This window comes from Daphnia pulicaria, chromosome 11 (assembly GCF_021234035.1).
Source record: "Daphnia pulicaria isolate SC F1-1A chromosome 11, SC_F0-13Bv2, whole genome shotgun sequence".
Lineage (NCBI taxonomy): Eukaryota > Metazoa > Arthropoda > Branchiopoda > Diplostraca > Daphniidae > Daphnia > Daphnia pulicaria.
Window position 1 is genome coordinate 2,843,811 of NC_060923.1, and position 12,296 is coordinate 2,856,106.

The 12,296-nt window shown below is 40.1% G+C and overlaps 4 protein-coding genes across 4 annotated transcripts; all 4 read right to left on the bottom strand.

The window, feature by feature from the left end:
* Window positions 1–316: 316 nt before the first annotated feature.
* Window positions 317–1,949, bottom strand: LOC124315380. The gene has a single exon (XM_046781027.1). It carries the CDS (start codon window positions 1,825–1,827, stop codon window positions 667–669), a length of 1,161 nt encoding a protein of 386 aa, XP_046636983.1. The 5' UTR covers window positions 1,828–1,949; the 3' UTR covers window positions 317–666.
* A 415-nt stretch (window positions 1,950–2,364) lies between these two features.
* LOC124315196 lies at window positions 2,365–4,737 on the bottom strand. The gene is made up of 4 exons (XM_046780696.1): window positions 4,432–4,737; window positions 3,936–4,371; window positions 3,168–3,850; window positions 2,365–3,061 (listed from the first exon to the last, which is right to left on the bottom strand). The coding sequence occupies exons 1-4, from the start codon at window positions 4,654–4,656 to the stop codon at window positions 2,495–2,497; spliced, it is 1,911 nt and encodes a 636-aa protein (XP_046636652.1). The 5' UTR covers window positions 4,657–4,737; the 3' UTR covers window positions 2,365–2,494.
* Window positions 4,738–7,430: 2,693 nt separating this feature from the next.
* LOC124315234 (juvenile hormone esterase-like) lies at window positions 7,431–10,273 on the bottom strand. The gene is made up of 12 exons (XM_046780763.1): window positions 10,041–10,273; window positions 9,833–9,958; window positions 9,603–9,756; window positions 9,357–9,542; window positions 9,097–9,293; window positions 8,860–8,996; window positions 8,760–8,800; window positions 8,466–8,558; window positions 8,284–8,387; window positions 8,061–8,217; window positions 7,852–7,984; window positions 7,431–7,747 (listed from the first exon to the last, which is right to left on the bottom strand). The coding sequence occupies exons 1-12, from the start codon at window positions 10,242–10,244 to the stop codon at window positions 7,579–7,581; spliced, it is 1,701 nt and encodes a 566-aa protein (XP_046636719.1). The 5' UTR covers window positions 10,245–10,273; the 3' UTR covers window positions 7,431–7,578.
* A 231-nt stretch (window positions 10,274–10,504) lies between these two features.
* On the bottom strand, window positions 10,505–11,603 carry LOC124315671. Its single transcript, XM_046781490.1, has 3 exons — window positions 11,134–11,603; window positions 10,939–11,054; window positions 10,505–10,857 (listed from the first exon to the last, which is right to left on the bottom strand). Exons 1-3 carry the CDS (start codon window positions 11,140–11,142, stop codon window positions 10,608–10,610), a joined length of 375 nt encoding a protein of 124 aa, XP_046637446.1. The 5' UTR covers window positions 11,143–11,603; the 3' UTR covers window positions 10,505–10,607.
* Window positions 11,604–12,296: the final 693 nt, after the last annotated feature.

Below are 12,296 nucleotides of genomic sequence, written 5' to 3' on the forward strand. Positions count from 1 at the left end.
ACGTGTTTATTGCAACGGTAAAGATTTCGATTAGAGAACTGCTGAAATTTAATTAATTAAAAGTTAACTGTGCGGTAACAGATTGAAGCCAGATCTAGTTGTATACGAGCAAACTTCACCCTGTTACAGTTATTTAATGTCCCAGTTCGGACGGCTACGGATATTCAAATCGAACAACTGTAGTGCTTTTAATAGAACTGGAGGATATACGGCTCGAACACGCAACCTAACAAGTGACAGCATTGTATTCCACCGCGCTCCCAACTGCGCTACTGCGAGGCGATAACATGGGCGAACACAGGAGATATGTTTCGAAAAATAAAACCGTGGTGAACATAAATAAATCTAAATGTATATGTTTTAATTTATAATGTTAATACATTTCTTGCGATAGCGTTCAGTGCTCCCGTGGAAGGGAGCGTTAAGTTCACGGAAACCGATAACCCGTATAATAAACAACTGTAATTAAAGAAAAAATTGGAAGAAAATTACCAACAGGTCTAACAATTTCTGGAAAAATGTCTGTATTCATCACCAATGGTAATTAACCTTCCCCCCAAAAAAACGCATTGGCTTCACGATAGTACATGAATTGTTCACGACACAACGAAAATAAGCTACAAATGCTACGTCCATAGATTTTTAAACGTCAATTTGCAACTTATGTTACATTCGTTGGGTAATTAACAAACAGAGGTTAGGGTGGGCGTTGCAAGCCTCCTTCCACTCACTCGTTCTGAAAATTATTCTTGCGTGGGCCGCGATGAATTTAATAGAAGCTTCTTTGATTTTCTCGATGGAGTTCAGGTGTGCCCAGATAAGCAGGCCGAGAGCGTCGGTCGTCTCCATTTCGGAGAGAAGAAAAGTGACGCAATATTCTTTCAGGTCGTCGATGTTGTACTTGTCGGCAGCCATAAACATCAGCTGGGCAGTCTTCTGATTCAGGGGGGCTGAAGTCCGGCCGGAGTAGATGTAGTGAAGCAGGTCATTGAAAATGTTTGGCTTGATGTCTTTTATCACGACTTTTCCCGTCTTCTTCTCCTGCATGTCGTGCTGGAACATGGCAGCAAAAACGGGACTTCTGGCTGCCAGGATGGAAGCGTGCCCGCCAACTTTTATTCGACTTCCTTTGAAACAAAACTGAACATCGCAGTTGGATTGCTCAACAAACAGGTTCGTCATATGTTTAATGACATGCATTTCACCGTGATCAGTACTGTCAAACTTCAACCAGAACACGCAAGTCAACGGAACCGATAAGCTGTCGTAACTAGACCCGCGGTCGACAAAGAATGTTTCTGACCATTCTAAAATGGTTGTTGGTTGTTGTTCATCATCAGTTACAGGCGATTTCACCACCAAGAGTTTCTTTCTGCTTCCACTGAAGTTGATCCAAACACTAGACGGACGCTTCGTGTTATCAAGGATCAATGGATTCACTTTTTCCGTCGAGACGCCAACTTCATTTCCTGAATTCACTCTTCTTCTCTTGATAGTACCGGTAATCCAACCGGGACTGGATTCAAATTTTTCAGCTTCCAATTTTTCTTGCAACTCCAAATCTCTTGCACACAGCTTCAAAGATACGTCAATACGATACATCAGTAAGTACTTTTCTTGATGAGGAAAATCGAGGCATTGCTCCTCGACCAGGTTGTACTTGCAAGCCACCTTAAAGAAAGGGACGATCCTGTCGACATACTTCCTGTCGAAGTGAGTCAGGCAAAATTCCCCATCCAGGGTCTCTTCGGAGATAGGTTCCGCATCGAGTTCAGTGTCCCATTGGACCCGCGTCATCACGTCTATTACTTCATGTTTGAATGACATCGTAGACAAGTCAAACAATAAATCAAATGCGATCAAAATCACGTACTGTAAGCGCACAACTATTCACAACACTTTAACCAAACAGCTGAAGCTCAAACGATACGTCTGGAGACTAGACGAAAACGCGAAAGAATGGCGAAATATGGGCTCTGCATTTTCCTCGACCTTTGGTTACTCTACCTTTTTTTCTATTACCTGGTTTCTTTTACCATTCCAAACCTTTGGTTTCAACCCCTTACTTCGGTCAAATGTCCTTTTTTCTAAAAAAGAATACGCCCTAATTTTTCTTACTGTAATGCCTGGAGTGTTGAGAGATTTATGAGTAGATTACTAGATTCCTTCTTAAGGTTAAAAAAAATCGAACGAAATAGTAAGAATAATGTAAAATTGCAAAGGATAATTCTTTGTAATCTATTAATTGCGCATTTATGTAATTTTGTATAAATAACTCTTTAAGAAAACTGATAACCCGTATAACAAACAAATGAAATAAAGAAAATATTGAAGAAACTTGCCAGTGACAGGTCAAAGAATATCTTGAAAAATGTCTGTATTCATCACCAATAGTAAAAAAAAATGCATTCGTTTCATAATAGTTAATTGCGTACGACGTGTAATGAAAATAAACTACAAATGTAACGTTCGTAGATTTTCAAACCACCTTTCTTTACACTCGTCGGGTGACTAGCAAACAGAGGTCAGGGTGGGTAGTGATAATTTTCTCCCACTCACTCGTTTTGAAAATCACTTTTCCGTTGGCGGCCACGAAATTAAGAGAAGCTTCCTTGATTTTCTCGATCGAGTTCAGGTGTGCCCAGATCAACAAGTCGAGGGCGTCGGTCGTTTGCATTCGGGAGAGAAGGAAAGTGGCGCAATATTCTTTCAGGTCGTCGATGTTGTACTTGTCGGCAGCCATAAACATCATCTGGGCAGTCTTCTGATTCAGGGGGGCTGAAGTTCGGCCGGAGTATATGTAGTGAAGCAGGTCCTTGAAAATATCCGGCTTGATGTCTTTTATCACGACTTTTCCCGTCTTCTTCTCCTGCATGTCGTGCTGGAACATGGCGGCAAAAACGGGACTTCTGGCTGCCAAGATGGTAGCGTGCCCGCCCACTTTTATTCGGCTTCCTTCGAAAGAGAACTGAACATCGCAGTTTGATTGCTGAACAAACAGGTTCGTCATATGTTTGATGACATTCATTTCACCGTGACCGGTATTGGCAACGTAACGTAACTAGAAGAGAAAGAAGACTGATTTAAAGCACAAATTCGGCGTTCAGCTCTACGAACTACATATTTGACCAAAATTTTAGTTTAGGTGTATAACGACTACTACTTACTTCAACTTTGCACGAGTCTTCTTTGCCATCACCATTCACATCTTGCGTTTCAGTTGTCGAAACACTCGCTTCTGCTGATACAGCAGTGCTCGTGGGGAGACGTTTAAGCGCATCACGAATTTCTGGAGGTGAGGAAATAATCAAGAGTCGATAGGCCTCGGTATGATCAATTTCGTGATAAACACCTTGAGAAACGAAAACTTGTTTGATTGCGTTCTTCGCTGCATCGTCCAAATCATTGGGAAAAAGTGTCAATCGTTTGTGATTTTCGTCTTCGCTAGCAGAATCCCAATATGGGCCACTTTTGGATAGCCCTAATTTTTTTGAAAGCTGGCGACACCAGCTTGGACCAACATTTAGGAAGATGACTTTCAAAATTCGGCTGAAATGAGCATGCACTTTTAGTATTTGCTGAGCTGGTATAGCTACATTAAATACAGCGCTCTTTTCTGATGGCTTATCTTGGTTGTAAAAAACTGGAGCTCGCAGCATAATTCCTTCGGACGAGAATAACACACGTCCCACTGGAACAATCTTATATGATCCAATACGAACAGATCGGCAGTTTACGGCAAAGAAAGGTCCATTCAATCCACCTTCTTTCCAGAGGAGTATATCGTTTGATCCAAGGTTCCCTTCTGTATCAACAGGCAAATCCATCGAGACACCATTTGAAGCTTCACCTACAAGTAAACAAGGAATTGAAAAGAAAAATATAAATTAATCAACAAGAAAAACCAGCAGTGGAAATAATTGAGTTTAACTGACTTTCTATAATATTGGGCTGTACTTGAATCACAATTGAAGGGTTTTCATCCAATTTTTCAGAGGATTTGTTAGTACCATCACATTTGAGTTTTTTTGTTTCCTGAAAGGAGTCATCATCTTCATCGCTACTAAGTGTTACACACTGTGGCTCCTCAAACCTGGCTCTACTCTGTCTAGAAGTTAGAGCATTTTGAGTCCGAGGGTGTCGGGTGCCATCCGAAGAAACCTTTGACATCTGAGAGATTCTGGATGATTTGTTTCCAGGTAATGACTTAATATTTGAAGTGTGATGAAACATTTTTTCTTTTTCAAAGACGTGCATGCACTTCATACATTTATTAGTGGAAACCAAATATCCACATAGGGGGCAAGTAACTCTATCTGGATTTGGTGATTGTCCACAGCATTTCTCTTCTAAATTTGACTCTGGTTTAGCCTAAACAAAAACAATGTTTAGTTGTAAGAGAAAATAAAAAGATAAGAAACAAAAACTTACTGCGATCCCAAGTTTCTCAGTGGATTTTTGATTGATCACTTTGTGACCAATATGTTTTCTGTATTCTTGAAGTGTTATTATCTTCTTGCCCTTACAATTTGAGTTATGGTTCAGTAGTTTCGGTCGAATATTTTCAGAAACTAAAACAGCCTTAGTCTTCGGTACCGAAACTGACCACTGGTTAGAATTTACACTAATTTCAGACTTGGAAATCGATTCCCCCATACTAATTATAAAATCTCAACCCTCTGGACTGAATATCAACAGTTCTACGTAAGTTTGATTTCATCCTGATTTACCATCACATGTGCTTAGTAAAGAATAACGAAATATCATCGCTGCCCAGGGGTGCCAATTTTTAAGAAGGGGTCGTACCCCAGGGGAATTTTTTTCCCAGACATTTTTCGAACGTTTCTTCCCAGTCTAGGGACACAAACCAAACCCTAAAAAAAATCCCTTTAAATGTATTTTCTCTAAATCCCTAAATTTTATCCTAGATTTTTCAATGACTGTTCAATGACCAATGACCTTTTCCTCGACATTTGGTTACTGTGTTATTTACCTTTCTCCTATTTACCTGGTTTCTTTTACCAGAGCAAGAGAAATAGAGAATGACTCTGCTTTTACCATACCGAATCCGCCGAATCATAGGTTTTTAAGTCTTTTCAACCCCTTCTTCGGTAAAATGTAATTTTTTCTTAAAAGAAAACACGCCCGTTTTTATGTAGTCTAAATGCCTGGTGGACTGGAGTGTTAAGAGATTTATGAGTGACATCGTTCAGAAGATTAAATACAAAATCGAACGAAATAGTTAGAATACTGTTAAGTTGAAGATGATAAATCTTTGTAAACTGTTAAATGCGTATTCATGTAATTTTGAAAAACTCTTTAAGGAAACCGATAACCCGTATAATAAACCAAGAAAAAACAGAAAAAATTTGAAGAAAAAAGTTACCAAGTTCAGGTCAAAGAATATCTTGAAAAGTGTCTGTATTCATCACCAATAGTAAAACAAAATGCATTCGTTTCACAATAGTTAATTGCGTACGACGTGTAATGAAATTAAGCTACAAAATAACGTTCGTAGATTTTCAGAGCACCTTCTATTACACTCGTCGGGTGACTAGCAAACAGAGGTCAGGGTGGGCAGTAATAATTTTCTCCCACTCGCTCGTTTGGAAAATCACTTTTCCGTTGGCGGCCACGAAATTAAGAGAAGCTTCCTTGATTTTCTCGATCGAGTTCAGGTGTGCCCAGATCAACAGGTCGAGGGCGTTGGTCGCCTGCATTTGGGAGAGAAGGAAAGTGACGCAATATTCTTTCAGGTCGTCGATGTTGTACTTGTCGGCAGCCATAAACATCAGCTGGGCAGTCTTCTCATTCAGTGGGGATGGAATCCGGCCGGAGTAGATGTAGTGAAGCAGGTCATTAAAAATTATTGGATTGATGTCCTCTATCACGACTTTTCCCGTCTTCTTCTCTCGCATGTCGTGCTGGAACATGGCGGCAAAAACGGGACTTCTGGCTGCCAAGATGGTAGCGTGCCCGCCAACGTTAAAACCTCCTTTGAAATAGAACTGGACATCGCAGCTCGATTGTCGAACGAACAGGTTCGTCATATGTTTAACGACATTCATTTCACCGTGATCGGTATTGGCAAACTTCATCCAGAAGACGCAAATCAACGGGACCGATAAGCTGTGGTAGCTCGGGTCTAACTTGACAATAAATTGTTCTGTCCATTCCGAATCAATTGGTAGATGTTTCCCATCGACAATTACAGAACGTGTATTCACCTTCAAGAGTTTCTTTTCGTCTCGATTGAAGTTAAGCCAAACACTGCAGGGGCGCTTCATATTATGAGGAGTTGATTGAGCCACTTTATCCGTCGAGACGACACCAGCTTTACTTGGATAAACTTTTCTTCTCTTGGCAGCATTCCTTTCTTGATGGTCGAATATTTCTTGCGACTCCATCTGCTTCAAACACACGTCAATACGATACGCCAGTATGTATTCCTCTTCTTCGGGTAGATCTTCAATCCGGCTGTACTTGCAAACGATCTTGAAGAAAGGGATGCTCCTGTCGAAATGATTCAACTGAAAGACCCCATCCAATGGCTCTTCGAATACAGATCCCGTGTTTATCGCCTCAGAAGTTTTATTCTTTGTTTCCTTTTTTTGGGTTTTGAGTTGAGTGAACCATTTGACCCGTGTCATCACGTCAATTACTTCAAATTTGAATGACATCGTTGACAGCCAAAAAATGAATCAAATTTCAATCAAAATTGCGTACTGTAAGTGCACAACGATTCACTTAAAGATAAACCAAACTGCCGAAGCTCAGACGATACGTACGTCTGAATGGCGAACCAAGTGAAAGACAGGAGATACTGAGAAACAACGACGACACGACGTACTAACTACTAAGAGTTTGATATCATGCTGAAGCCTGGCTGGAACTAATCCGCTTGGCGGCGCTGTGCGGTGATAGGGCAGTTTTATTTTTGTGTTTAAAACATTAGCAGAAGTTAGCTACTGTAGCCAAATTTTTATTGTATTTTCAACATTGCTGAAGTGAATTTATGTTCTCGAAGACTCGAAATGCCTATTTGAATCTTTGTTTCCCTTCCCAGTTCCCACTGCTTTGCAAAACTGCCCTACCACCGCACAGCGCCGCCAAGCGGTTTAGTTCCAGCCAGGCTTCAGCATGATATCAGATTTTGGTCTGTTAGCCTATTCCGTTGTTTCTCCTGGGCGAACTGTGATGGCCTGCCTTTTCGTCGACATTTGGTTACCTCTACCTTTCTTCTATTACGTTTCTTTTACCATTCCAAACCTTTAGGTTTCAACCCCTTACTTCGGTAAAATGTCCTTTTTTCTAAAAAAAAGAATACCCCCTAATTTTTCTACTCTAATGCCTGGAGTGTTGAGAGATTTATGAGTGGTATCGTTCAGAAGGTTATATAAAATATTCTTTGTAATCCAGTTTGCGCATTTATGTATAATTTTGTATTATAACTGTTTTATTTATTGGTAGCCGAGCACGTAACACTAGGGGCAAGGCGGCCAGCAAAGTTGATTAGCTAGGTTAATATATAGGTGAAAGCGATCAGCATTCTATATTTTAGTTTACGCATTTTCCTCACTAGTTAGGCGAAGGGTTGAGTTCATCGGCGGTCACTGTGTAAGTCAAAGTGTAGTCCGATTTTGTTGTCCAAACCTCATCCATCGCCATGTAAAATTCGTCCGCTGCGTTGTATGGCGCGAATTTTGGAATACCGTCCAGCAGGGCTACGCCGTCGGGAGTCGGATCGCTAAATAATTACCAAAAATAAAATTAATAATAACCGTTCTATTTTATTTGCTTACATAAAGACTAATCTAAATAATTCAAAATATAGCCTCATTAGTAATTTACCCATATTTCACAAAGTTTGTCCAGATCTGAAGCATTTTCCTTGAGACCTCGGTCTCAATGGCATTAAGACTCGGCGGGATGGATGTAAATCGGTAAACGAAAAGGTAGATCAATTCGTCAGAATGACACACGCCTGTACGTAAAACGAAACGCCGAAAAAGAAATAAAAATCAGTCGTTTTTAAATGAGAAGAAGTGCTGCAGACATACCATGAGGAACCGGTGGTTGATTTCCAATAAAAAAGGCATTGCACAAGCTGTTCCTCCCTTCGTATTCGAACGAATAGAAAAATGCGCTTGGGTTGTGCTGAGAAATGAGCTGTAAATTTTCGTATGTTCCTTCTTTTATGAACAGTACACTGCTCAACTGTCACAATATGCAAATCAAATCTTTATTCAAAATTATAGGAATGAAATGAAGTGGTTTTCTTACGTCTGTAAGTCCAGGCGTCATCGATGTAAAGTTGCCCAATTCGGCATCTCCTAAATGTTTCTCGGTCAACTGGGCCGCCAACTCGCCGGATTCATCCTCGATAACTAAAACCGGAAATCCAATACAATACAAGATCAATTATGCCAGACAGAAATGTTAAGACTCTATTATCTTCTACTTACACAAGGATTTGAGAATCAGTGGGACAAAATCGTTGGCCAAAAAGGTCTCATTTTCGGTCAAATTGTTCGGTTCGAGGTAGTAGTCGTACAAACCTGTGGGGAAGACAACCCAGAAACAATAACCACTTCAATTTGTTATGTTACGAAATATGTCTAAAATTATGCGCACCAATATGCACGAGCATATAAGTGAGTTACTTTTACAACCACTGGTACATGATAATTAAAAGCTATTTATTGTGCGCTTTTTCGAGCTATTCGGAGCTATTATAACGGATGACAATGAGCTTTTACCTGCAACTGTTAGGGAGCCCTCCTGCTGATTTGCACCAAACCTAGAAGAAAATGTTCTCTTGTATCGTGTAAAGAGCTCATGAATAAATATAAAACATACATCGTTGGAACGATTGTGAAGTTTCCGGAATTGAAAAGCTGCCGTGGGTCCGACTCGATGATCCTCTGAGCTCCAGCCACTTGAATGACGGGTAAAAAGCTGAATCCGAGACCACCATTCATCACCTTATCTTCATTCTATCAAAGTAAAATAACCAAATAATTTTCAATAAGCAGTTAAGGACTATGTGCAGAACATTTAAAAGTCATGAAAAAATTGATAAGAACAGAAACTCGCCGTATATTCTTTCATAGCGGCTGAAAGTAATTCTGCGTCGATGGTTTGGACACAGTTGAGCAGGTCCTCATAGGGTTCAAGTGGACATCCCGCCAGTTCCGCTATTTTCAACGAAATCGCTTTGACTCCGCCGATATCATCGATACCCCATCCGCAAAGAACGGAGCCACTCTCACCGATGGCGCGATGGAACAGTCCTTTTAATGAAATACAAATTTTAAAATACAGTTTTTACTTATTTCAATTAAATATTGAGTTACCTCTGGCTTGTGGCGCTAAGAGTAAGAGCGAAACGCTACCACTGCCGGCGCTTTCGCCTGAGATGGTTACTTGATTGGGATCGCCTCCGAAATATTGAATGTTCTTGTTGACCCAACGTAAAGCCTCGATTTGGTCGAAAATACCAGCATTGCCAGGCACCTCGTCCGTGTCAAACGACATAAATCCTATCAAGCGTTGTATACCACATTAGATTTAAAAGAAAATTTCAATCAGGAATGAATTACCAAGCGGTCCAAGACGGTATTGAATGACAACGACAACGATATCGTGATCCAAATATCGGTTCACCGAGTCGAATGCCGAAGCGAATCCGGCAGTAAAGCCACCTCCGTGGATAAAAATCAAAACAGGAAGAGAAGGATTGGAATCGGATGGCAGCTATACAAAGAAATAGAAGGGAAACTTTTAAAACGTGTCAGAAACATTTGTATACGTTGTTTTTCTAAATGGATACTTGTGGCGTGTAAACGTTGAGAGAAAGGCAATCTTCATCTCCGAAACCAGGTTGAGGGCATGCAAAGTTATTGCTGGTAGCTTGTTGGATTTCGTCCATGGGATAAGGAGCTTTTGGAACCGGCGGCTATGAAAAGAAAAGAAAAAAATCAGGACGCATATAATTATCTAACTTGTAAGACAGCTGCATGAAAGTGAATTATACTTACCAAAAACCGACCCTGCGGTGCAGGCTTTTCGGCATAGAAGACGCTGCGGAAGGCATAGAATAGGCGTCCGGCATCGTAAGAGAAATCAGTCGTGCCGTTTAGAACGCCATAGCCGGGAACTTCGAGAATGATTTGCGGTGATACTTCGGCCAGGTAAAAACTGGCCAAGAAAGCAAGGGCTATTATGGGGGCAATTGACTTCATTTCGACTGTGGCAAACAATAAATCAAAGCAATCGGCTGGTGTTTATTTATATACACTGTCACGTTATCAGGCTTAACGATAAGGTATTTTTGTTTGATCTCGTGGTGCTGGTGATGATGACGAGTTATGAATGATTCAGCAGTTTTTAATTGCGTCATAAGAAATCCATAGTTTGTACTCGGGGAGATAATACCGGAAGGTTTCACAAGCTAGATAACTACTGGTACAAATAGCAGTCAAGTTCGTCCTTTAATTTCTTCTGCTGCTTGCAATTAATTTTATTTTGAGTTCCACCAGAAAAAAAAAATGCTATGTACAGACTAGACAGCAATCAAACGAAATCGAACTTGCATCGCGTTTGTTTCACTGGCCATCATCGGGAGTCGTGCAAGACATAGACCTACAAAGATTTTGGAGAACCGGGTAGCTTATTTGAATGTAAGCGTGGACAACTTTAGTTTTTTCGTCAGTCACCCAGTTGACAGTGATGATGGTCTCCGGGAAATTGTAAGAGTAAGATCCCTTGGAAGCGATGCCAATGTCTTCCGGTTTGGTACCGATGTACTTCTCATTCTGCTGCTCTTGGATTTTCGTTCCATCCGCATACTCTACACTATCAAAGTTCAATTCCTTGTTAGCAATCAATTATTTCGATAGCACTGCGCAGACAATTAGAATTCTACGCAATACTTACTCGTGGATGTCGCTTCCGTCTATGTTGACTTCGTTGTCCAATGAGACGATAGCTACGGTCTCCTTATTCATGGTGGGTGCGGCGATCGCCACCGAGAAGAGAGCGACGACAATTACCTAATAATTAGCCAAAGCCAACACGGATAGTAAAAGCTTAAAATAATTAAAATCAATTTTCAGCTTGAGCTATACTTACAAATTTCATCTCCGTGTCGGCGCCAAAGGAAGGATGATTTTTCAATGAGCCATCTCTTTATATATGCGCATGGAGTGATGTACTAGCGAGGCAGTAAAATGATGCTGCAGAAATGTTAGAAATGACCTTTTTTAAACAACCAATAACGCTCTGACTCAAACAGGTTCGCAGAATCCGACCGAGAGAAAGGAGAACTGCAAGTGATGATGAGACATTTCTCATAATATGTTTATAATGGTTAGGAAGTGAAGGTCTGCAGGAGGCTTTCTTTGCTAAAAAGTTATTCGCTCAAGGTTGGCGAACACTTTTACTCTTTCCCTTTACTATCTACACACCGCATTTTTAGTTGAAAAAATATTTGAACACTTTGATTCGTGCTGTCCCATTTGGATGATTTCCAACTTATATTCCTTCACGCCTGTGGTTTTTGGACATTTCCTTATTGACGAGCTTTTCGACACAGTCGTTTCCTTTTAGATAATAAAGTGAAAACAGGTTTTAATTCGAAAATCATCCAACAATCTAAATTATGAAACATGGGTTGTTTGACGGCTAATCATTCCAGTGTTGTTCCTTCAAGAAAAATCAAAATGTTTAAAATTACGAACAACAAAACAGTTGATACATTTGCAAAGCAAAACTGTTGGAACTACAAACTAAAAGATTAATACTGCAACACAATGTTCAAGAAAACTTGCAAGAAAATATGAAAATGTCTACCATGTTTTCTAATATCAACATGACTGTTTTCCATATAAACTTGTACATGACTTTCCTATGGCCTATGGGAACATGCTGGAATGATTGGCTCATGTTTGCTGATTCGCTATGTTTGTTTCACAGCTGCACAACAAAAATTTTTAAGAGCAAAAAGGGAATGTTTGTGTTTACCAAGATCTTTTTGCATATCAACGCGACGATTCCTTACATATTTTGACTCTTAAACATTTGCAATACATTTAATCATTTCAAATTAAATTTTACCTTCAGCTAAATTTCGAATCATGTCATCATTTGGGTTTGCTTCTTAATTTCTTATTTTCGTTACATTTTTTTAACAAAACAATATAGCAGACGACACTTGGATTTCCCTTCCTTAAATCCAAACCGCAAAAACGATAAAAGCGGTTTTCTCGCTCACGCTTGTCATTCGCTGAACGGAT